At 37.5% G+C, this 26,089-nt stretch overlaps 2 protein-coding genes and 1 long non-coding RNA gene across 5 annotated transcripts in view; 2 read left to right on the forward strand and 1 right to left on the reverse strand.

Annotated features, from left to right (window-relative positions):
- Positions 1–1,708: 1,708 nt before the first annotated feature.
- LOC135082155 (alpha-tocopherol transfer protein-like) lies at positions 1,709–14,634 on the forward strand. Its single transcript, XM_063976911.1, has 9 exons — positions 1,709–1,788; positions 8,503–8,665; positions 9,350–9,509; positions 9,733–9,791; positions 10,142–10,338; positions 10,921–11,031; positions 11,491–11,593; positions 12,377–12,528; positions 13,063–14,634. The coding sequence occupies exons 2-8, from the start codon at positions 8,518–8,520 to the stop codon at positions 12,526–12,528; spliced, it is 930 nt and encodes a 309-aa protein (XP_063832981.1). The 5' UTR covers positions 1,709–1,788; positions 8,503–8,517; the 3' UTR covers positions 13,063–14,634.
- LOC135082154 (alpha-tocopherol transfer protein-like) overlaps positions 8,807–26,089 on the forward strand; it is a 38,843-nt gene continuing 21,560 nt past the window's right edge. The window contains exon 1 of one of the 3 annotated variants that reach the window (XM_063976910.1): positions 8,807–8,875. The gene's annotated coding sequence lies outside the window, so the exon portion shown is untranslated. Of the gene's footprint in view, positions 8,876–24,206; positions 24,355–26,089 lie in introns of those variants that run through there. The other 2 variants (XM_063976907.1, XM_063976908.1) reach the window with 2 other exon arrangements.
- LOC135082009 (uncharacterized) lies at positions 21,509–23,185 on the reverse strand. Its single transcript, XR_010259323.1, has 2 exons — positions 22,894–23,185; positions 21,509–22,583 (listed from the first exon to the last, which is right to left on the reverse strand). It is a non-coding gene; the product is annotated as an uncharacterized LOC135082009 (long non-coding RNA).

Below are 26,089 nucleotides of genomic sequence, written 5' to 3' on the forward strand. Positions count from 1 at the left end.
ACTTCTTCTCAGAACTCTATCACCCGTATTCACAAAGGATGCTTGCTTAAATGAAGCAGCAAATCGAACACACAGTGTTGAATAGAGCTCTGTGATTGGTTCGTGTGTCACCCTGTGCGTCCACGCGCACTATAAGACCTCATAGTAATGTTTGTGAATACGGGCGTATGTATCATATGCAAGTGTAACTTCTTCTCAGAACTCTACCAAACTATCCTACGAAACAGTACCTGCTTAATGTAGGCCAGTGTCACTAGCCAAATTTTACTGGAACGTGATTAATAAATAGAGATTTTAAGAGCCTAAAAAAAGTTAGCGGAACCCTAAAATGAATTAAAAAACTAATACTTACACCAATTCTTGGGCGGTGGCGTGCAAAACGCGATTATATGTTTTTTCCTCCTTTTTTGAAACTATTGAAGTTACGTCAAAAGTATTGTAACGACCATGAAATACGTAACAAAATTCGATCGATGGATGACATAACACTGTTATATAGATAGCTTCCTTTTTCTTAAAAATCACAACAATGGATCGACATTGATACCTATTTATTTAATTGAAAGAAAGAAATAAAAAAAAAAGTTTATTACTTTTATTATTTGTACCTATTATGAAATCTGAATGCAATAAATAACAATATGCAATAATATTCTTGGACATTGTAACATTAATTTTACTAAAGGTTATGTATTTTCATAATAGAAAGTTATTTATTATTTTAAGTCATTTATAAATGAACTAGCCACTCGCCCCTGCTTCGCACAGGTACAAAATATACTTAAAAATCTTCCCCTTGAATCAATCTATCTATAAAAAAAACGCATCAAAATCCGTTGCGTTATTTTAAAGATGTAAGCATACATAGGGACAGACAGATAGGAAATTAGGATAGCGACTTTGTTTTATATAGTGAAGATATTGAAGATCCTGCCAATGAAAAAAATAACTAATTAATAAAAAATAAAAAAAATTAATAAACCTGAATTTCAATATAATTTGAAATTAACTAACTTTCGGTCTCTGTCTACTCTAGATTTTAGTTCTTTTTGCTCTTTCTTCGAAACTGTTCTCAAACAACACTGCTTATTTATTTTTTATCAACAAAATAAATATTGTTCAAGAACAGGCAGGATGTTCGCATGTGTCCTTCTTACGCCTTTTACGACATCCACGAGAAGAGTGGTGGTGGTTGTAATATTCCAGCGAGGGAAGTGTATGCCCATTCATTCATTTACCTCTGATAAATTAGACAGACCTGAAGTAGAGACTAAATAATATGATGATGATTGCTCCCTGAAAATTTTAATATTATGAATATGGTAAAATTATAATTGTAAAAACAAATAACACTACTTTTCATATACGGACGCTGTCCCCTAGCCTAGTTTATGTAGTAAAAGTTCAGCACCTTCTTTTAATTACCTGGTAGTGTACGTATATTTGTATGTTTGTTTAAGTGAAATCTTATTTAAAGTTCGCACGCTGTCCCCTAGCCTAGCTCATCCAATAAAAGTTTTTGTCACGTCAAGGTCATGTGAGGTGACATTACTCTAGCGGCTCTCAGTCCGTCGCAACTCGCACTGCACACACGTCTAGATAAAGTTCTGTAAATCAAATAGATCAGTCGAATCTTGATAAAAGTACGCACGCTGTCCCCTAGCCTAGCTCATCCAGTAAAAGTTCAGTCTGTCATAGCAAGGTCACTTACGAGATGACATTACTCTGGCTCTAGTGGCTCTCGGTCCGTCGCTGTGCGCACGCGTCGCTTGCGGAAGTCAGGAAGTGGTGAGTTGCATTTGAATTTGAATTTGTGGAAATTCAATTTTATTTATGGAACATTTTCCGTGAGTGTACTTGTACTCGTAAGTGATTTACGAGGGTTTATTCTGTTGATTGAATTCAGATTATTTTGATTATCTTGAAAAATTGTTTTAATAATAAAGTTATATTTATTATTAAAACTATATTTTTCTTTATATTTTGAGTTCTGTGGTTTTCTGAATGAAGAAAAATAAGATAAATTAATTTTTTAAACGCAAATGTCACTCTGTCCGTTTGCAGTATATTATGTATAGGGGGACTTAAAAACGTTAATTATTTCTATTGTTTGGTAATCCATTAACATTTGGCTCTAGAAACTATGTAGGTAGGTTTCCATAGAAACCCATATTTCAGGTCTCTAGTAGGTTCACCAAATTATTATATTTTTGACTCAACGGCTTTAAAAATATCATTCGTCTAACTAATAAAACATAACTTAAAAAAAAATCATAGAGATTCGGCTCTCAAACTCTATTATTTTACTGTACAAAAGTTTACATGGATTTATTTTCCTTTTTGCATTAAGTTTCTTCCTTCTTGAAAACTTAATTACACAGAAAAATCATTTAATATTAATTACGTTTTGAAGATTGTTTTATATTATTTTAGTTATCTTCCTCAATTAATAGGGGAGAGTTCGGTATATTGTACCGCCGGGTAAATTGTACCACCCTCATATTTCGTAAAGTATTTATTGAATGTCTGTAATTGCAACACTCAGCGATACACAACTAAATTCAATTAATATCGGCCATGTGTTTTTTGCCGTGACAACAAACACGTGTGTTTTATTTTGAAAAGTATTTTTTCATTGTTTTCAAGTAACTTTTGACAATGCATGTTTAGTTTGTAATTTTGTTAAATTTAATCACAGGGTGTTTCTAATATATTATTTAGAAGCGTAAATTAGTGCGGATTACAATTATTTGAAACATTTTTTGGTATTTCTAAGCTATATTTTTTACCGATTTTTTAAAAGCACTATCACCTAGTCGGCTAAATTGTACCACATCAAGTTGTATGGAACTTTACCAAAGGATTTTGAATTTTTTTTTTAGTAAATCATATTTTGAAGTTATAATAGCGTAGTTATGTTTGACTAACAATAAATGAAAGCAAAATACTGGCAAAGTAGATTAGGTACAAGTGTGCGTTACGATAATTGGAATTACAAAACTTGTACTCAAAATCGTGATAACGTGTAAAACAATATCGATTGTCTATGTTATTAACTACTGTTCCTTTTCGTTTCCTAATTTGTTAAGAATGTATCGCATAATATTTTGCCATAGTTTTTTTATAGGCTTGAAATTTATTGAAATCCAATTTAGTAACCCTGTGGTACAAATTATCGAACCGGTTGGCTAAATTGGACCGAAGCTCTGAGCTCGTATTTTGTTGATTTGTGCTAAATATACAATAATCATGTTAATTAATACTTATGAAATAGTAAGTTGAATAATTTATCTTTTATTATATACCATGGACATTAGCAAAAACAAAAGAAAACTATGTGTAAAATGGGATTGAAAAAAACTGGTCCAAATTAGCGGACTCTCCCTTATAATTCATAACAATTATGTTCTCGTATATTATGTTTCTAACTCAAGTTAAGATTATTTCATGTAATAAAATAAATAGCTTTTAAATATTTAAGGCATCCGTAATCTAGTGACTTAAGGATTTATCTGTTTTGTTAGAAAAGTCCTAGGTTCAATTCCCAACTGAGACCTTAAAAAAAGCTGTTATAGTGAAAGCTTTTTTGTGATGCCAGTTTCATTACCTACCATATTGAAATTCGATAAAAATGTAGTTTCGTTCTTTGGATGGCACTTTAAAGCTATCGGTTAAATGTAAGACGTTTACGATTGGTTCATAAAGTCTAACAGCGTATTGTGACTTTAGTTGTAACTTGACCTGATGGAAATAGAAGTGCCAATCCGTAATTACCGGACTTCTCTATTTACATAATTATATAAGTTTTTTTGTTCCTACTTCTTTATGTTGTTGTGCCTAACGTAATGCAAAATGTTGGTAATGGTACGGGGCCGTAGACGTATTTTGGTTGAAAACATCGCCATGGCAGCTTTTGTAAACAATTCTTGAAGCTTAAAGGTTGTTGACGTTTGCATATTGTAGCAACTAATTACAAAGTGTAAAACCACATAAGTATGTATGCATGGAACAAAAACAATTACGTAAATTAGATTTTGAAAGCTTTAAACTTTTCAAAAATACGTCTCCACGTCGGGGGCAGTGCCCTCCCGTTTATTCTTTACCTAAGTACGTACAGGGCACTGCTTTTATGAATACACCTTTATAACACTAATGTGGATAAATAACATGTCTCGCAGAATACAGCGACCCCTCGACCCTCGCTTGACAGGCGAACTACAACAGAATAATAATGGTTTACTTGAAATGTTGCAAAAAATATGAAGCGGCAACTGCAAATTATGACAATAGCTTCAAAATTAATAACAATTTCAAACCATTTATTTTTCCAAATTAAGCGTACATGTACCTAATTGCATTGTATTACATGTTACCTCATGCAAATTAATATGTACTTACCTACAGTCTAAGATCTTAAACTTAATGTTTGTTTGCTGGGAAATATTTTGGACGAAAAAAAAAATCACAAAATATAAGCCAAACGTCCACCGCCGGCTAAACTAAGTTAGTTTAGCTTAGCTCGCATAGTTGAGCCAGTTTTTCATACATGTACGTACGTCCACCGCAAACTATGCCAGCTAAGGTACGTGAAATGCCTAACTATGCGAGCTAAGCTAAACTAACTTAGTTCAGCCGGCGGTGGACGTTCGGCTATAGAGTACACAAATTTGGGATGACCAAAGCTATTGTGTCAGTTTATCAATTACAAGTTACATCTGCTACTGCATTAGACTCAAAGAATTAATCTTGATAATTAAGCAATCAGTGAAAAAAATATCAGTTTAGCAGTCTAAAGCTGGGTTGCATAATCAACATCTCCATACAAACTCCATACAAAAACACCGGTCAATATAAAATAACTTGGTGCAAATCAGCCTAAGCCTAGGCGCAGACCATCGATTTTTCGTCGGCCGATAGTTTAGTCGGGCAGTTGATCAGTATGGGCATGTATGGAAGTGCGCACATTACACCGATTTTATTTGGCCGATTTTTCATACAATTTAAAATCGGGCACAACTATCGGCTAACTAAAAATCAACAGTGTGCGCCTTCTCTAAGTCGTTCTGTTTACTACCAGCATTCATCAAAACTGTTACAGCGCCTTTTAAAAACTTTACAATCAAACAAAAGTTCTTTCGAATTTGCGATATTAGTATAGACTCTAATACCTGACCTTCGATATTGACCGACAACTAAACTCGCGTGGTTATACTCGTTCATATCTATTGCCACACAGCCAGGTTTCCCAATAGCCAAGTCCGGTGTTGGGCAGCCCATTTAGTCCACCTTGGCCTGATATTGCTCGGCCAAGTCAAGAGCCCAATAGAAGGGTCAATTAAACATAATAGAAACTAGAAAATAAGAAATACCGGAAGAAAGGGTAAGATGGCGCTTAGGTATGGAAGACTTTATGTCCAGCTATGGGCTGTTGGCACTGTTGCTATAGTCAAAGTCAAAGTCAAAGTCAAAGTCAAAGTCAAAGTCAAAGTCAAAGTCAAAGTCAAAGTCAAAGTCAAAATTTATTTATTTGTTTAGACTAATAAATAGTTCTTACAAATCGTCATTTTGCTCTTAAGGAGCCTCTACATGTCTCATAATCTTTTTACCCTACCAGCGCTTCGAGACCAACATTTGGCAACATTTTTGGAGAAGAAGCGCCGCAACAAACTCAGTCACCACTGTCTGCATAAGGTTAATGATGTTGATTACCAATTGCTCCTAGACAATCTATAAGCAGAGGATGAATAAATAAGATTTCTGTAGTTAATTTAAATAATAAAGAATCAGGCTAGAAAAACATATAGTCCGAATCGGAATCGTCCATCTAATTTAAAAAATCAGAATAAAAATACCTTATTTGTCAATAGTCAATATCTGTATTTGTTTGTCTCCAATTTGTTTGTGGACTAATTAAATTAGTACCTTCGAAATTTTGCTCTTAGAGAGCCTTATACAATGATTGTCTCATATTTTTTTCCCCTCCAGCGCTTCGAGACAAACATTTAGCAAGTGCTGAGAAGAAGCACCGCAACAAACTAAATAAATAGTTTGTGTCCAAATCTAGCGCGTTATCAAAATTATACGGGAATCGAACCCTTACCTCTTGCGCTTAAGGCAGTGGTCTGCGCTTCTCTACTTATTGAGCCGTTACCAATGATGGATGCAGTATGTCGGTCTGTATATCATACTCAAACAAAGACCTTGACCTGCTATGGCCGCGGAGCCCCACTATGGAGATATGTATTGCAAAACTGACATCTCCGACTCTACCTTGACTTACAACATTTTGTGGTTTAGTAAACAGTATATTTATGTGCACATATTAAAGTATAATCACAGGTATAAATGGTATAATGTACTAGTAGTAATGTGAATGTCTAATGCAATCATATTGCTAGAGTTTGAGGTTTTTGAGAGAGTTGAAAGTCATAAGTTCGAAAGAAAAATCATTTTATATATTTTTTTACCCAAAGTAGGATGATTCCGTACTTCGGAGGGCTCATGAAACCAGGGAGCCATTGTAAAAAATATGTATAAAAAAAAGTAAAATAAACTTAAAATATACATTTTTCAGTACTTTTATCGCAGAGATCAATATATTCAGAGATTTTTAAAGACATTTTTTAAAGATAAGAGAGATAATAAAATGGATATACATTTCAAATTTATCATAATTGGTTCAGCAATTTAGCGGTGAAGAGGTTATAAACAACAGACAGAATGACTTTTGCAAGTACCTATAATATTAAGATGGATGAATACTCGAATTTCACAATAAAGTGATACTTCAGAACTCATACTAAGTAGGAAAGTGTGAGGTAACATTTTTAAATTACAGGTAAAATGGATGCGATAAATCCATGACAATGTGTTCCTAGACAAGTATAGTCGCACTATAAGTGTTTAAATGCCAGTATTATACACAATTATAGCAATCACCATGTACTATGTAGTACATGGAAGATTTTTAATAAACATTACCTATCTTTAATTTTCCTATGTCATGTGCAAGAGCTGTGACTTTAATAGTCATAAATATGTTTAATAATAATAGACTTCATACATTGTCAGTTGTATGAATACAGTGCCACAAATTGGCTATTAATTAATTAGGACGTATTCACTATACTCACGGATAAAACTTAAATTGCCTTTAATAACATTGTCAAATAGCAAATAAACTTTATCAAAATAAATGTTATGTCTTCATGGGCTATTACAGTTGCCTACATATCTATACTAATATTATAAAGCTGAAAAGTTTGTTTGTTTGTTTGTTTGTTTACTTGAACGCGCTAATCTCCGGAACTACTGGACCGATTTGAAAAATTATTTCAGTGTTAGATAGCCCATTTATCGAGGAAGGCTATAGGCTATACAACATCACGCTACGATTAATAGGAGCAGAGCAAAAATTAAAAATGTTGCGAAAACGGGTTTTCACGCGTGCGAAGTCGCGGGCACAGCTTGTTACTTTAATATAGCTAGAGATCGTGGCTTAGGCTTAGGTGTCACAAATAAGGGGAATGAAATTAGCCCCGAGATACCTGACAAAATATTATATTATTTGTGGCTCTTGTGGACTAAAGTCGCTGACATAGCTCGACGGATTAGCAAGCTGAAGTGGCAATGGGCAGGGCATATAGTACGCAGAACTGATGGCCGATGGGGCAGCAAGGTTCCGGAGGCCGCGTACCGGAAAACGCAGCGTGGGACGTCCACCTACAAGGTGGACCGACGACATCGTAAAGGTAGCAGGGAAGCGCTGGATGCAGGCCGCTACCAATCGATCAACGTGGAAAGCATAAGGGGAGGCCTATGTTCAGCAGTGGCAGCCTATGGCTGAAATGATGATGATGATGATGATGATTTGTGGCTCTTTTAAGCCATTTCGTGGGCTACTACAATCGTTCGATTCAACTACATTACGTCCACTGCTGGACTAAGGCCTTCTCCAAAGGATTTTCGCAACGACCGGTCCTACGCTGCCCGCATTCAGGTGCTTCCCGCGACCTTCACCTGATCGTCACCTGCAATACTATATCGCAATTGGGCATTATTTTCCAACTGGTCATGACCAGTCAGTCCATCAAATAACCATTAGTTTATGTAACAAACGCATTTTCTGTGATGCAATTATCTGGAAGACTTACCTCAGAGTCTTGCAATAAAGTTACAAATAAAGGAACGTGCGTTATGGCATCAATTCACCTTTTGTACTGTTATTTCTTCTATGCAATAAGGTCGAAACATAAACCAGCTCTTAAAGGTGGGAGAAAGGCGCTGGATGCAGGCCACTACCAAACGGTCAATATTAAAATCATTGGGGGAGGCCTATGTTCAGCAGTGGACGTCCTATGGCTGAAATAATGATGATAAACCAGCTTCATTATTCAAGCCGCTCGTATAGGAAGGTTTAAATGAGAAGCCAAAACAGTTTCGAAAATTACCTTAGCAACTAAATTACTTGAAAAGCATTAATCTTTATAATGTAATTCACAGATCTTTCAGTTCAAAATGTCAGCAGCAATCTTAGTGCAGCCTACAGGTGAGATGTGGAAGAAGATCCGCGTCGAACTCAATGAAGACGTCAACACAAGGGACAGTGACCTGGCAGCCATTAAGGAGTGGCTGAGGACCACGCCGCACCTGCCAGATGAGTGGGGTAAGAGCATTGAAGATCCTCTTCTATCTGTTTAACAATACGGTCGAAAAGGGCTTGGCAACCATAAAGCTAAGGGCTGGTCATTTGAAGATCCTATACCAACCAATAAGATCCGCGTCGAACTCAATGAAGACGTCAACACAAGGGACAGCGACTTGGCAGCCATTAAGGAGTGGCTGAGGAAGCAGCCGCATCTGCCTGATGAGTGGGGTAAGATGGACATTAAGATCTAAGTACGTTTTATTCAACACAGGCGAACGTAGGACTTGGCAGCCATCTAGAAGTAACGGCACCTTTTTTTTACGTCGGAAAATGCTTTGCGCATACCCACTGGTCGATGGGGACGGCCAGTGGGTTATGTGGGACTCTCCCCGCCTACCCACTAAAGGCGGGGCCTACCCACTAAAACCTGACGGTTTCCACCAGAGCCCGAAGAAACGGAACCGCGAGTATTGTCCTAGTTGGACATTCGTCTGCAGCTCCGTCTCAGACTAGAGGCTCTCCAGCTTTAAGAGAACCCCCAATCCCCTCCTCCCGTTGTATTTATAGAGGTTAGAAGTAAGGCACCTACCTTCACTCTCAGTGACAAGGAAACAGCTTCTAAGAACAAATTTTACTTAAGTTTAAATTTTATTAAAATATTTACTGATATTCTCACGTTTACATCATAATTTTACTTTCCAGATAACCAACGCCTCATGACCTTCCTCCGAGGCTGCAACTTTTCCCTGGAGAAGTGTAAGAGGAAGCTGGACATGTACTTCACGATGCGAGCAGCTTGTCCGGAGTTCTTCACCAACAGAGACATCACCAGGCCTGAGCTGCATGATCTGATGATCCGTGGGTAAGAACCTTAACTTCGTTGCGGGTCCAATGACAGTTCAACTTTCCCCCGGGAGAAACTTGACCTTCACTGGTTGGGTTTTTATTGGCGGTCAAGCTGCGGATCCTGGCCACACAGGAGTTCAGCGGTGGGAACAAGAGTTGGGAATAGTCCCGAAAAAAAATGAATCAGACAACGCATTAATTGCCAATCCACTTTTTCATCATTCATAACATAATTTCAGGCAGGGGCCAGCATTGCCCGGGCTCACACCTGATGGCCGAAGAGTTATCATTGCCAGAGGTAAGACAATAACTGTGTTTATTTTTACCTACGAGTATCTGTGAACTGAGTTTATTGAGGTAGAAATTATCTACTTAATTGTCACTTATTTTCGAAAAACCTTAAAGCCCAGTTTCTTGCCTTATTTTTTCTTTCAAAGTATTTTACTAATTCAACCTTAAGTTTATTTTTTTTATCCCGATCAACGTGGATGTGGAAGACCTGCAACCATAGCGTGATCTTTAAAAAGAAATCATACTAGGTACTCTCTAAATAAGGCAGGCAACGCATGATTGTAGACTTGTAGATATCAATGGGTAGTGATGATTGCTTACCATAAGTTCACCTCTCCTATTTAAAAAACATTCCAGGTCTCGACAAAGGCCTCGACACGCACCAGCTAAACGACGCCTTCAAGATCGCCATGATGATAGGAGATGTCAGACTGAAGGAGGAGATCGAGGGTGTGGCTGGAGACATCTACATCCTGGACGCATCCGTCGTCACGCCCAGTCATTTGGGCAAGCTGTCGTTACCGTCTTTGAAGAAGTTCTTCATCTGCATTCAGGTAATTTTTTTTCGCTTGTTGCAAGATGGATTTCTATTTAAATATATGACGTCAGACATCTACAACCTGCCCAACCATTTGGGCAAACTCGTTACCGTCTTTGAAGAAGTTCCTTATCTGCGTTCAGGTATTTCTTTAACTTCTTCGAACTACTCATATGTTCGTCCGATTTATTTTGCCAGTTTAACATTCCCCAGGGACAAACTTGACCTTCACTAGTTAGGTTTTTATTGGCGGACAAGCTGTAGATCCTAGGTTTACAGGGAACGGCAGGTGCCAATGGACCCGTTTTTATTAAACTTTCAGATGGCATCATTTTTCTCGGACCCTTTCATGGGTTCACAGAATTAGGATACTTACATGATATTAGATGAGTTCCCATCCAAAAGTCGAAAATATCGTTTTTTGTTAAATATTTTTCCGTAACGGCTAGGAGGCATATTATTATTCCCAGACATTTGAAGACCTTCTCTTAATATTATGGTACACAATACGTCGTGCAACCTGTTTTATTATCACCACTCAATATTTATCATGCCATATTAAAAAAACCTGCTGAAAACCACTGTCTTAACTTTTCAGGAAGCCTACCCAGTAAAGTTGAAGCAAATTCACGTCGTGAATGCTTCTCCCATCATCGACACCGTCGTGGGCATCGTCAAACCTTTCCTCAAAGAAAAAATAAGGAACAGAGTAAGTTTTTTTATAATCTAAACCTTTTTGTAGCTGCATATTAGTTATCAGATGTTTAACATCATCATCATTTCAGCCATAGGACATCCAATGCTGAACTTAGACCTCAATTATTTCCATAAAGCTCGGTTGGTAGCGGCCTGCATCTAGGGCCTTCCTGCTACCTTTATGAGCTCAGATTAGACGTCCTATGTACTTTTTGGACAACCAGTAAAGGTTGTATGGCTTGTCTCCTTAGAATTAGATATACATTTTTGTAATGTGGTTACCTTAGTTAGACCATCTAATAAAGTTTACGCTAATTCCCATTTTTATTTTCGTTTTCGTTTGAGTAATAAATAACGTTTACGACAAGTTGTTATTGGCATATAGTAAAGTTACGAAAACAAACAGTGACTCAGAAATATTTGGCTACCAAATAATGTTCAGTATTTTTCACATTAATCTCCTTTTTTTCAGATCTTCATACACACAGATCTGACAACCCTTTACGAGCACGTACCAAAGGAAATTCTGCCAGAGGAATACGGCGGTAACGCTGGTCCCATGGATGTTTACAACAGTAAGATCTTTAACTACCATAACTTAATGTGAATTAAAATGTTGGCCAAAAATGCTAATACCGCAGGATTTCCTGGACGTCCATGAGGGATCTGAGGGATGTAACATGTATTATCAGACGTTTTTGATTAGATTTGATTTAATTTGATTTGACATCAAATAGTAAAAGGAACGTCTTCTAAAATAGTAAGAGGTGACTGAACAGTTAACATCAAAAGACTTTTAGCTGTAATTGTTCAAAAGACTTTTAGCTGTAATTGTTCAAAAGGTTTTTAGCTATAAATAATTATGTACTATAAACATGTTAAATCTAAATAATAATAGGTACATAATAGTATTTAAAAGTAGATTGTACAAAGACATTTTGGCCTTGAAAGGAAATGAGCACAGGGTCAGGCAAGTTTATTACCAAACTAATGAATAAGCTAAACTAACTAATTATCTTTGGAGAAGGTAGAGACAGAATTTGGTATTCTATTTAATGCAAATGTAATCTAAAAAGTAGTATACGAGTATTTTGAACGATTCAAGCTCGCAGTTTAGTAATAAAGCTACATATATTATCATACCTTCTTCTTATTAAAATTTTGGAGCGACGAGTTTTTGCCTAAAGAGTTTAAGGATTTAATGGCCAATGGCTAAGGTCACTTCAGAGGTCAGAACAATCGTCCAGCAAGCGGAGGTTCGAATCCTACCTTAGGCAACTATAATTTTTAAAAATAATGACAGTTCTTCCAATTACTATGATAATTTTAATAAAATAATGATAATTTCGTAATTCCAGAGGCCTGGCAGAAGAAGCTGGAAGAGTACAAGGACTGGTTCCTAGAACAGGAGTCGGTGAAGGCCAACGAAGCCCTCAGACCTGGGAAGCCGACCAACTACGATGAGCTGTTTGGAATCGACGGGTCTTTTAGACAGCTGTCCATAGACTAAAAGACAATGCCGGAAATTGGCGTCTTTTTTTTTTCGCGCGGCCATCGACCAAACCTTGTTTTTTGATTACAAAATAGTGTAATAAACCAAACTTACTATGACATGTATACCTCTAAACTCAGTCTGAACTGAGTTACGAGTATTAGAAGTTTGATGATTTTCATACTAGATTTGCTTTTTGCGCGCAAGTTTTGTAAGAAATTGCAACAAAATAGTGACATTGTATGTGTGAACAAACAATAACCATCCATTAAAGGCTCCAGACATCAGTATGCAGCAGAATCAGCGCAATAAAAAAATAGCTCAATATTTTGTTGCAATTTCTTACAAAACTTGCGCGCAAAAAGCAAATCTAGTATGAAAATCATCAAACTTCTAATGCTCGTAACTCAGTTCAGACTGAGTTTAGAGGTATACATACATGCCATAGAAAGTTTGGTTTATTACACTATTTTGTAATCAAAAAACAAAGTTTGGTCGATGGCCGCGCGAAAAAAAAAAGACGCCACCTTCCATACAAAATCTGGCATTGCCATTTAGAATAACTAATTCTATTCTTACGTAGTTTTTATGACAAGGCTTAAGCACGTATTCTGAAAAGACGCTCAACTGGAAACTAGATTTAAAAATTGAGATTCAGACTCTGTCAGAGACAACAATCTATGTATAAAAGCGAAAGGTCACTGACTGACTCACTCATCACGAACTCTCAGAAACTACAAGTACTAGGAGTCTCAAATTTTGCATGGGACTTCCTTTTAAAACGTAGGTGCTCACTAAGAGGGGATTTTGCAAAATTCAACCCCTAAAGGGGTAAAACGGGATCCACGCGTACGAAGTCGCGGGCAGCCGCTAGTAGGTTTATAATCCAAATCCAATGGTATTAGTCGGACTCGGAACTATTCCCACCTCTCGTTCTCACAGCTGCAACTGCTGTGTAGCCAGGATTTACAGCTTGACCGGGGGAAAGTTAAGCTGTTACTGGACCCGCTACGAAATTAATCAGAATAACATGAGGAGTTCGAAGTTAAGGTTCGACTTCTCTCCAGTGAAATGCCAGGTGATAAAACAAGGGATGTTTCATGGTTGAGTGTCATTTCAAAATACGGGCCTCAGTCAATTTTAGTTTTAAGAAGGTACTACACGGTTTTAGGTGTGTATTGATATTTACAAAATAATCAAAACTATCTAGAAGAAAGAATCGAGAACAATGATATTATATAAAAACAAAAGCAGATATGTTATAGGCGCTCGCGCTGTGAATACTCAAATACGTCCCAATTGGGACGTCTTGTGTTTAGTCTTCGTGTGGCCTGCGTCGTGCGCAATCGCGTGCGTACCACACCGTAAGTTCCTGTGTTCTTACCAAAATAAATAAAAAATGCCATCGTGTGTGTTTCGAAAGTGTACCAATTATGACTCTAAAGTAAACAAAATACAAGGGATCTCTTACCACATGTGATTATGCAAAATTATTTAGTATTTATATTTTCAATTATTTATGCAAACAATCAAGACGCCATGCGCCATGTTCAAGTTAAGAAAGAGAAAGCGATCTTGTTTTGACGTTAGAGCGATAAGGATGCGTGCGCTGCGGACATAGATTAGTTAATGCAGAATCGTTAAAACTATAGCTATCTCTTTCATTTGCGTGCTATTTCGTATCTTTTGTTTCACTTATCAGTTACATTTGTCAATGTGTGCAATTTGGAATAGCTCGGCACGGATTAAAATCGTAATTTCTATGAACGTAACATATCTATAGTTCTGTAATATCATTGATCGAGAAGAAAAATACTGCTTTTAGCCTACAAAAGCCATTTTAACCTTCATTTCACTTTATTTACATTATAGTTATAGACCATAACGCCTAAAAATATTTTCTATGCAATGTCCATCAGTGAAGATTTTTAAAAACAGATTTTAATAAAATGTAATTTCTGTATTAATTCTTTTAGATTCGTTTCTTTCTAGATAGTTCTACCAAAACAAAACAGAGCGTTAGGTAGATTAAGATTTTGTTTAAACTTAGGTAAGCTCATACAATGTTTGGGTGCTTATTGTGATATTTTTATACTTTGATTTAAATAAAATAGTTTGACTTTATTCGTATGGTTTCAATGGTTACTAGACCTTATAATACTGCCTAAACTAATCAAAGACGTAGGTATTTTAGTGCATGAGGATTACGTATTTTAGGGATTAGAAAAAATAGAGCGTTAATTTTGAACAATGATAGTTCAAAATACACACTTATGAGTCTTACTTTTGATGGTTGGCGGCATGCCAATACTTTGAAATATTTGATAGATAAGTAAGATAAGATCAGAACTGACGGCCGATGGGGCAGCAAGGTTCTGGAGTGGAGGCCGCGTACCGGAAAACGCAGCGTGAGACGTCCACCCACAAGTTGCACCGACGACATCATAAAGGTAGCAGGAAGGCGCTGGACGCAGGCCGCTACCAACCGGGAAAGATGGAAAACATTTGGGGAGGCCTATGTTCAGCATTCTGAGACGTCACGACACGTCCTATGGCTGAGATGATGATGATGATGATGAAGTAAAGTTTAGCAGTCCCTTGGCAATTACTGACAACACCTTCCATTGTTAGTATAGGTATGTATATCACACTTCTAAACTATGTTTGCGAGTAAAGTATATTTCTGTTTTTTGTAAGAAGACGGATGACCACCTACATTGATGTCAACGACATTATTAAAACTGTCATGCTTTACCAGGATAAAATGCCTGTTTATACTTGCATAGTACCCTACCTGAAGTACCTCGGTATAATACATACTTGATATTATAACAAATCAAGACTTACTTAAGAGCATTTAAATTCAAACCACGTCTTTTCCTGGTTATGTAGATTCAAATCTTAATCGTGTATTCAAGTATAATCTTTATTCTTATAAACAAAAGGATCACCAGTTTTCTCAAATGGCCTTGTTAATTCATGACTGTACAACAATTACAATACTAGATGATGATTTTATGTAACAAAGAAGGGATTTATTGAGATAATGCAGTTTTTTCAACGACCTTGGACAGTCTCAATGGATTGTGAGTCATTTTAAGATGAACACTTCAATAACATCAACAACTATTAGTTGTTGTTATTGGGGCAACCCAGCAGGATAATAACAATAATTGACAACGGTTGAGTTACTATAATGTTTACAATTTGAATGCTATAAAGGTTTTATGAGAAGTCACTTTGGTTTGGCGAGATATTCATCATCATCATCATCATAATCCCACTTCTCCAGTCACTGCTCTATGTTCTCCAAGTCTCTGATCCAGTAAGCTGGAAGACGTCCGACACTACGTATGCTCAACTCTAGGTCTTGAGATCTAGAGTAAAGGTTACTGCATTCGTTCTGGAACAGGTATGGTAGATTCCTCGTTTCAGCTTGAGGCATTTTGAGCTATTACAATGGTTCTTTGTCGAATGACCTCTTTCCAGGGTTCATTCCTTAAAGATTTCCTTTTCCAATGGAATGAAGAAAACTTGGAAAAGTATTTCGGAAGATGTAACGTCAGAAATAGATCCTAAACTATAACTTGACGAGGCCACTTACTTCATTATACCATAAAATCATTTTACTTATAAAAGTTATGAAGTCAGCTACATAAAGTCCATTGTTTTTATTACTGGTTTTTACAGGGTCTGGTTTCTATTACACATAAACTTTCCAGAACGTGTGATGACCAATAATAATTCTATCATTATGTTTGCGTGAAAGGTAAAGAATATTATTTACTTCATACTATATCAACCGACAGACAGTGGTGACTGAGTTTGTTGCGGCGCTTCTTCTCAGCACTTGTCAAATGTTGGTCTCGAAGCGCTGGTAGGGTAAAAAGGTTATGAGACATGCAGAGGCTCCTTAAGAGCAAAATATTTGACGATTTGTAAGTACTATTTAAATAGTCTACAAGTAAATAAATTTTGACAAATTTTCAGGCAGAGAGAGAAGCCGATAAATAAAGGTAACACGGGACTGTTCCTTCATCTTGCTCAACCACCGCCCTCAAAAATTTGTCTAGCATGCATGAAAAAGAAATCGTCTCTTGGGGAGGCATATCAGCAGTGGACTGACATTGGCATTGATGATAATGAAAAGTAGTTCTTTTTTAATCGCCGCTGTGGAAATATCTTGTGCAGAGACCAGGGCCGCCGCAAGCGGGCGTGCAAGGCGTGCACCGCACGCGGGCGGCACTCCCAGGGGGGGCGGCAAATCGGGCGCTCAGAGCTTCCGAGAAGAGAAGCTCAGGGCGCTCAGAACAGCTGGGATCATGCAGCTGTTCCCGTCTGACGGAGGAGATGGTGTGTGCAATGCAGGCGGGGGCACCCCCACACTATCAGCCGCTGACCATCATCGTGGAGGGGAATCAGGAAGCGATCATATTGTCCCCTCCTCTGACCCCTCCGCCACCGACGGAGTGAGGGCGCGTTTGGTTCGTCCTCGTGCTCTCGCTCCGAGGACTCATTTTGCAACAAGACGTTTTCGCAGAAGGAGGCTATGACCGCCCAGGCCTCAATACTGTCCACCATTGCTTTGACTATGCTAGCCAGCACGAGGTCCCGGCCCAGCGCCTCGAGCCCACGCCGCACACACTGCGAGAGTATCGTGCGCCTCGTCCTCCGAGCCACGCGGCGGACCACCTCTCTTCTCGAGCGGGCCTCTCGACTTCTGTCGAGGATGTCAACCCATATGGGAGCCCCGTAAAGCGCAATGCTTTTCAAAATTCTGGCGTAAAGGAGCCGCCATTTGGCTCTCGAACCCCCCCGCGATAAAGCATCCGCGGCCTTAAGCAGGCGCTATGACAGTATGGCAAAATGAGGGTCAAACTGACACTGGCTATCCACTATCAGGCCCAGACAATTGCTCTGAACCTTAAATTCTATCCTGACTCCATCCACGGTAAAATAATATGGGCGTTAGGAGAAACACTCCAGTCTCCAGATGCGCTTGGCAATTTAAGTGCTGGCAGTGGTCGCCAAATTGGCCGCGTCCATACAATCCCTCCCTCAGGCTGTGACGAGTGTCACCTGCATAGCTGATAACATCTACGCCCGGGAGGAGGGCGCCGCTTTGTACCCAGTCATATCCGACGTTGAGTTAGCTGGACGGCCTTCCTTGCGCAGCAGGCATAGTTGTCCGGCCTAGGCAGGCAAAGAGGGGCCCCCTCCACAGCTGAGTTGACATTGCGGGAATCTATCATGGATGGTAGAGCGGCAAGAGGCAAACTGGTTCGGGAAGAGCGCTCGCAAAACCTTGTCTAGCAGAGCCTGCTCTTTAGCCAGTGGAGGACCAATAGGCTGTAGTTGGTTTCTAGCATAAAATCTCCCACAGTTAGTATCGTCGTCCAAACTTGCGAGCATTTCTGCCCTCGCTCGGTCTTTGGCGGCTCCGATTTCATAAAGGCAAGCCATATGACGGGTCTCGTGAACTTCTACGCCAGCTACGAGTGAACGCAGCTCAGCTAGTTGGATGGCCGCCATATCACCGTCCGTGACTACCGCATACGAATGCAGCCTCCTTGGCCATCTCCCGATCAAAGCGGGTAAGCGCCCATCTGGGTAAGGGAGAGGAAATTGAGCGGGTCGCTCCCGCACCCTTCATTGCTCCAGTGCGGTTAGTTAGCGGGAGTAGCACACGAAACGTCCACCAGTAACCCTCCCTGCTATCGCACACTCGTGTGCACCGTCCCTCTACCCAAGAGGGATGGGGAGGCTACTACAATGATTTTTGTGCAAATGAAAATTTTCTCCCTTGTATAACTTTTTATCTACGCGACGTACAGAATAAATAAAAATACTTAAACAATTGAAATTTTATCGTCTTTATACACTTCTGGACACATCTATTGGCCCTCCTTAGAGTTTAGGTTTCGATGGCCCCTACCGAACTATGATTGCTAGATTGAACAAAAACTGTTGATGAAGTTTTAAACCTGATACATTTAACCATCTTTTTCGATCGTATTGTTTTAAATTTGAATTCAGAATATCATAAGACATGGAGCTACGCCTAACAAGTCAGATATGCGCCTTGTTAAAGGCAATTGATTTTTGAATAAAAAACATGTTTTTATCAAATAAAGGTTTAATTTAATAACGCGTGTTGCCTCCATGGGCATCTACCACAGCTCTCATATGATTAGGCATAGAGTTTATCAACCGCTCTATGAAATTTTGGGGGATCATCTCCTATTCCTCTTCTATGGCAGTTTTCAACTCCTGCATCGTCTGGGCAACTGGCTGACGAGCCCTAACACGTCTTTTCAGCTAGTCCCACATGTGCTCAATGGGGTTCATGTCTGGGCTTCTGGCTGGCCAGTCCATAACTGTGATGTTCACATCCCGAAGATATTCCCTGACGATGCCGGCCGCATGGGCTCTTGCATTATCATGCATAAAAAGGAAATTTGGGCCCACATAGTCCGCGTATGGTATCACGTGAGGTTCTAAGCACTCACGAATGTACCTTTCAGTATTTAATGTTGGCAGCCGTGGTCCTGTAACAACCTCAAGTTGAGTTTTGCCGCTCGCGGATATACCGCCCCAGACGGTCCATGAGCCACCGCCATCTATGCAACCCTCTCTTCATAGCAGCATTGTGCGAAACGCTCTCCCTTACGTCGGTAGACCTTCTTCCTTCCATCATTGCCATGCATGATGTAACACAATTTTAAGACTCATCAGAAAAGAGTACACGGCTCCAATCTTGCTGTGTCCAATTTAAATGACTGCGTGCGAAATGAAGCGTGCGGTGGGCTCGCGTTAGTTTGGGCCCATTAGCTGGCTTGTGTGGTACCATATCGCGTTCTTTTAATCTTCTCCGAACAGTTCGAGCGCTCACAGATACTCCGTGGAAGTCGCAAAGTTGGTTTTGTATCTCAATGGAGGTAAGGTGACGATTTCTCAAGCTGGTCGTCACGATGAATCGATCCTGCCTTTCAGTTGTGACCCGAGATCGTGGCCTTCCTTGGCGACGTTCAAAGCCGCCAGTCTCTAGGTACCTCCGATAAACATTTCGGACCGCAGATTGACTTAAATTAAGTTGAGCACTCACGTTTCTTTGGCTATGTCCGGCCTGAATAAGTGCCACAGCATGGGCGGCGACTTCAGGTGAAGTATCCATAGATTATTGATAGAACCTCACCTTAATGTTAAGAATAAGTAATGTTTGTTGCAAAACCAAAGATATCAATCACTTTTTCAAGAATTAAATCTAAGTAAACCAATAAAACCAAGTTTTCTTAGTATTCGATTGTTTGATATCAACAAACAGGCTCCAAATTGTCTTTTGTTTCTTTAAATTTTGTGTTCGAAATTCAAAAAAAGACTATTGAATGAAATTGTGAATGTGCCAGGTTCAAAACTGCATAAAAACTTTTTGCTCGACCTAATATAAAATTTTAGCTAGGACCAAACGAAACTGAAAATACAAGGTGGGCAAATAGATGTGTCCAGAAGTGTACTTCTCAAAGACATTTTTCTCATATAGTCAACTATTGAAGCGTTAAATGTAAAAAATAATTAATGTTCGGCCCTTTAACTCAAGATGGTGACTAACGCTCTGACCTCTCGAGTTCGAAAACATAGGTACTTTTTTCATAACTAGCCCATACATTTTACTTTCCACCTTTTGCAGGAAAAAAATACCTATTGATTGGACTATTAAGTTTAAGAAAATATGTCATAGCATGAAAAATGAGAAAACATCAATTAAATTAGCCTTTTTTTTTGACAAAACTCAGTAAGTAGGTAGTCGTAGGGCGGCATAATCAGTTTTGCACGCGGGCGACGAAACAGCTAGCGGCGGGCCTGGCAGAGACTGATCTCGAGGCCTTATCCACCCCCATGATGTTCCGTCTCTGCACAAGGTACGATTTTCCTTGTTCAAGTTTGTTTTTATGTTTATTACGAACCCGCATATGGGCTTAAATTGTCTGAAATAAAGATTTTTTATTATGTATTTTATTATTATTTAACCGACTTCAACAAAACGATTGATGTTTCGGTTGTTTCATTACATTGTAATGATTACAAGATACAAGAGTAGGGTTAATTTTTCAAACTTTAATGTTAGAGAAAAATATTAAAAAAGAGTAGTTAGTATTTTTAAAAAATGATTAAATAAATAATATAATTAATAAAAAAAATTTGGCTAATTAAAAATTTACTTAAAATATTTTGAAGAATTGTTTTTTGGTCTTAGTCAGAAATCGAATCTGTATACTTATTAGGTAGAGATACATACATACACCTACTCGGCTTTGGCAAGATTTTGCACTTTCGATTCCACTAAAAAGGTCCTCTCACGATGTAAACACACAGACCCATATTTCGTCAAATCCACAGGAATTATTTAAACAATTTGCACCTATAATTGTTTAATTATTATAACACACGATTAATTGTCATTGAGAAAAGAAAATGTTAGTATAAGTAATGATTGTTTTTTGTGAGTAAAGTTAAGTTGGTAATTAAGAGGAGTAGGATACAAAAGTAAAGTAATTAGTAATAAATATCACTAATAATTAAGTAATACCTTTAAATTTAAACCGTTACTAAACGAAATTATGAAATTTTGCAGGAGAGCCAAAATAAGAAAAAAGTCAATGTTTTTTTTCAATACAGTCAAAGGAAATAGTATTTTAAGGCTTCTTAATGAGTTATATGATAGATATGTGCTAACGCTATGTTATGTGATTTACAGAAATAAAATATTTTTATGTATAGTATTATTTATTTTGATTTATATAATTATAGTAACACTTTACCATTTACTATTTTTTCATTTTTAAATAAATTACTATTCAAATTGCAGTCCAAATAATGTTACTATATTGAAAACTATTTAAATTTCAATGATAATGGTGATATTATTATACATTTAAATTTTATATCATAGAGTAGGTATTTGTGATGATGTTACAATAAATTAAAAAAATAACAAACATTCGAAATCAACAATATTTTATTACAAATTAAAGATATCCATACAAGCATTTAGCCTAGTTATTTATTAATCAGTCTTAAGACATTTTGTACCTTTAAATCATAGGAAGTATAACTGATAACGAATAAGAAAAAAACACACCTAGCAATTACAAAAAATACATAAAAAATATATTAAACTCAAGTAACAATCTCAGCATTATTTCCCTACCCTCGAAAGGTTGTTCACATACCTACCTTAAATCACTTAATAATAAAAATAATGAACAATATTTTGTGGCCACTGCTCAGAATGGATGTAAGATTGAGTCTCGTGGTACTAAAGAGCTCCTCCTCATAGACATAACCATTAGCCAACAAGTTCGGTGGAGCAGGAAAGCTCTCTCTGCTGCCTGGATTGACTATAAGAAGGCCTATGATTCGGTGCCTCAATCATGGCGGGAGAGGATCTTAGAGTTGTATAAGGTAGATGCAATGAGATCCTTTTTACGCTCATGCTCATGCATGGGGCAGTGGACTACAGTCCTTCGGCAGCCAGGTGGTGGTGAGAGGTCTCCTGATCCATTGAAGTTCATAAGGATTGAGCGAGGCATTTCCAGGGTGACAGTTTGAGTCCCTTGTGGTTCTGCCTAGCACTGAATCCTCTTCGCACTCTGTTAAAGGATTCAGGGCTTAGTTATCGGCTACGAAGAGGGGGTGAGGTCATTAGTCACCTGCTCTACATGGATGATCTCAAGTTGTTCGCAACAAAACGACAAGACCTGGTGAAGTTGCTAAAAACCACACAGGTATTTAGCAACGCCATCAGGATGGAGTTTGGTGTAGACAAGTGTGCGGTCTTACATGTAGACCGGGAAAAGTTGTGAATTCTCCGAATTTACAGCGAACGAGAACTGGCGCAAGCCGCGGATCGGAATGACGTATCGGATTTGCATCTTGTGTAAAATTATAGTTAAAATTATATTAAGTTCGTCCATAGATATTTGCTTGGGTTCTTCGAAACATGAGGAATCTTTTTCAGCGTCCACAGCTTCCATAATGCGAGCCAAACATGGGTTCCGGAAATACGACATCACCTGGAGCAAATAAATGCTTTTAATCTTTATTTTATTATAGACTAAAAAAAATGTTTTACTATTGTAACTAGGCATACCTATCATAAAATTTACTCATTGCTTATTGAAAAACTGTAATTAACGAAATAGGCACCCTTTAGTGATAAATATTATTAGATAAGTACCTAAAAAAATAAAGGCAAACTGTGACTATACCAACTGTTACCGTTTACCAAAGAAATTTTATAATGAACTGTGTATTTTTTTTAAACGAAAACTGTGTTTAAACATATAGTCACACTTTACTCATTAAAAAAACTAAACAACTTACCTTTTTTTGTGACGAACGGCCGTTACTATCCAAATAATCACACTATGAATTTAAACTTTCGTCATCACTCCGCAACAAACACGTTCTTACTTGCATAGACCCGTTATTGTATTTAGCGAGCCGTTCAAAGTTTGGCTTAGTAACGTTATGCTTTAACGCTAGATGGCGTTAGAAGGCAATTTTGAAGAAGTGGTCTATTTGATCTTGTAGTTTACGTGTCCTTTAGTAAGATGGCGTTGATAACTCATTTTTGCGAAAAATTCGTTTAGTAACGGTTTAACTTTAAAGGTGCGATATGTCTTACTGGTCACTGTTAATAAATCAATATTATTAAGATTTTAATAAGTCACTTCTGATTTTATTATTATTGCAATTCCCTTATGCAGTCATTATAAATCGATTTTTATTACGTTTAATAATTATGATCTTTTTATAGAGCGCAATAAATATCAATTCCTATTACATTTAATCCTTAATTTCTTAGCATTGTTATGTTAATATCTATTCACAGATGTGATTGGATAAGCTGTTTTATTAAACAAACTGATTATAAATAATTTTATCTCATCTATGAGTCATTTATTATACAGATGACGAGCACGTCGAGCTTATACTGTAGCACTTATGCAGTTATATTAAGTATTGTTTTGCAACAGAAATGTGCAGGCTGACGTGCTGTCAACCGCACATATTCTTGATTATCATTTTTCCATATAATCACGTATACCACCCACACATGACAAAATTGGAAGTCATTATCTAGTTTAACATGAATTTTGTTATCAGATCAGATTATAGATTTCCATTTTACTCAACTGCAGAAAAGAGAGTAAGTAAGTATATAAAATACACCTCGTATTTGGGCAAGACTCATGTTTGAATTTGTAGTAGGTACATAAATGTCAGTTAATCAGTTAATTATCTACTTATTTGTGAAAACTCTTTTGGCTTTAATGTTTGACTATTTTTTCAAAAAATAATCTAAAGTAGAGTGGGCAGCAATACATAATAATGAAAACGGTCGGTTGGGAAAAACAACAGAAGGCAGCGAATTCCAGTCCCTAGCTGTTCGCATTATAAAAGAGTCATCGAAACGCTTAGTGTAGTGCGAGCTGGTCTGGAATGTCGACAATGTAGAGATGGTACGTATTATTAAATACGATAAATTTTATAAATTATCCTAACACCAGTGTTAGTTTTAAAAATAAAAACGTATGTTCGTGAACTCTGGCCCAACAAGCACATTAGCTTGGCGAGATTTCCGCCCGTATGTCCCGCTAGCTAACGCGTTTCCCAACACATTGCAGAATGCGACCGTCAGTCATCGCCCGGTGGTTAACACTGGCGCTCGCGCATTCTGACGTTTCATATCGCCTTCGATTGTTTTCGTTTCTATTGCGACATAAAAAGTGAGTTTTTTTACTGGATTATTTATCTGTGCTATTTTAATCGAACGAGTTGGTATGTGTTTTATATTTTTTTTATAGTTATGTTCGTTTGAACTTTTGGTGCTTGTGAAAGTAAGCCAAAAGGCGAAAGCTTAAGGTGCTAACTTTTAGAATGGACAGCTTTCTTTGTCTGTAAATACGAGACCTGATAAAACGGCATGATCACTAAAAACTTTACCAAAATAAAAGAAAAAATGTGCTAATTAGGTACTAAAATATAATTACTAAAAGTGGATAAACAAGAGATGTTGTCGTTTGAAAAAAAGAATTTTGGTCATTGGCTTTACTGTTGAATGGAAAAGCTCAAATTATAGCTCTATTAATGGAGCTATAATTTAATCAATTAAAAAAATAAGATGGTCCCATTCTTACTGAGCTTCCACAATTTTTTTTTTCAGTGAAAATCATTTCTCACTTGATTGGGTTTAATTGGCGATCAGCTAACTAGGCCATAGATTAATAGAGACAGCAGTCTCGATCGAACTGTATTAATTATATCAAAATAAATATTGTTTTCTTTTTATTAAACCATTTCGTTATTTTTGAGTAGCTCTGTAACCTCAGATCATAGAAGGGAATAGATGTGAAACGGGGGCGTGGCGCGTGTCTCCGCGATATGCCCAGAAACGAACATCGCCCGCGACGCCAGTTTAGTCGCGATTCAGTCGTACTGAGGAAATGTTCTCCGATATTGTTGGATAATGCGTCGTAACGTGCAATAACATAAGTGAAACGAAGAACTACAGGAACAATGAAGTCATTTACCACATGTAAGTATTGCAAATCCATTGGTATTTTGCTTATAAATAAAAAAAACTAAACATTTTTACGAACGAATTCAGTGCCGTGACATTTACTGCGATATCGAAATTAGTGGTGATAAAAATTCAAACACGTTGTACATTGACGATTTAGTTAGCAACCACTTTATGTCATGCGTAACTACTGCGCAATGTATTTTATTTCTTCCGATATCCACTGACGCGTAAAAATACACAGTACGGCCGCATGTGCCGGTCGTAACATAGTGCAGGGCTCGTGTTCTAATACGGTTTCCTATTATCGATAAATAGAAGTAAATTATTATTTTCTATTTTCTAATTTTGAATGAAAAAATCATGAGTTGCTTGCGATTTTTAAGTTTTTACAAAAACAATAACAATAGTAGAAGGGATTAGTAACTGTCAACTATGTAATTACTATAAGAGCTAGTTGAAAGCCTAATATAGGCATTATTTTTGATAAACATAGGCGGTACGAATTTCGCCATAATTAAAAAGTTGATGCGCGATAGTAGTTAATAATAATTACAGTGATCCTGTTATTATTATTAAAGTAAATAATAATGTATTAACCAATATTGTAAATACTGGTAAAAATCGCAAGTACCTACTTAACCCATGACTTTCCATACAAACTTTGTCAGTCTATAACTTCTATACTCCATCGATAACGACATTGAGCTTTAAATTGGGGTAAATTAATATAAGGTAACTTCATTTAGTCCCAATATTTGATTCTGAGTTTTTCGTCCATACAAAATGGAACTGACTCCTTTATGCAAAAATCGTTAAAGAACATAATAATAACGTATAATAATAAAAAGGTTTTCATACAATCATTTTTTAAACCAATTTCGAGCCTTGCCCCCAGGATTTAAAGTATCGATATCTTATCGACTCCATTTTATCTTTCTTCTCTCTAATTGCTTTTTTCAAAGTGTGCGTCACGTCACGCGGCCATTGATT

The sequence above is a fragment of the Ostrinia nubilalis genome, chromosome 21 (assembly GCF_963855985.1).
Source record: "Ostrinia nubilalis chromosome 21, ilOstNubi1.1, whole genome shotgun sequence".
In the NCBI taxonomy this organism is placed as follows: Eukaryota; Metazoa; Arthropoda; class Insecta; order Lepidoptera; family Crambidae; genus Ostrinia; species Ostrinia nubilalis.

What these genes read in the sequence shown, in the direction of transcription:
- LOC135082155 (XM_063976911.1), top strand. Translation starts at nt 8,518, where the DNA reads ATGTCAGCAGCAATCTTAGTGCAGCCTACAGGTGAGATGTGGAAGAAG. An exon ending in AAGAGTTATCATTGCCAGAG is followed by an intron (nt 9,792 to 10,141) that starts GTAAGACAATAA and finishes AAAACATTCCAG; the next exon opens with GTCTCGACAAAGGCCTCGAC. An exon ending in AAGAAAAAATAAGGAACAGA is followed by an intron (nt 11,032 to 11,490) that starts GTAAGTTTTTTT and finishes CCTTTTTTTCAG; the next exon opens with ATCTTCATACACACAGATCT.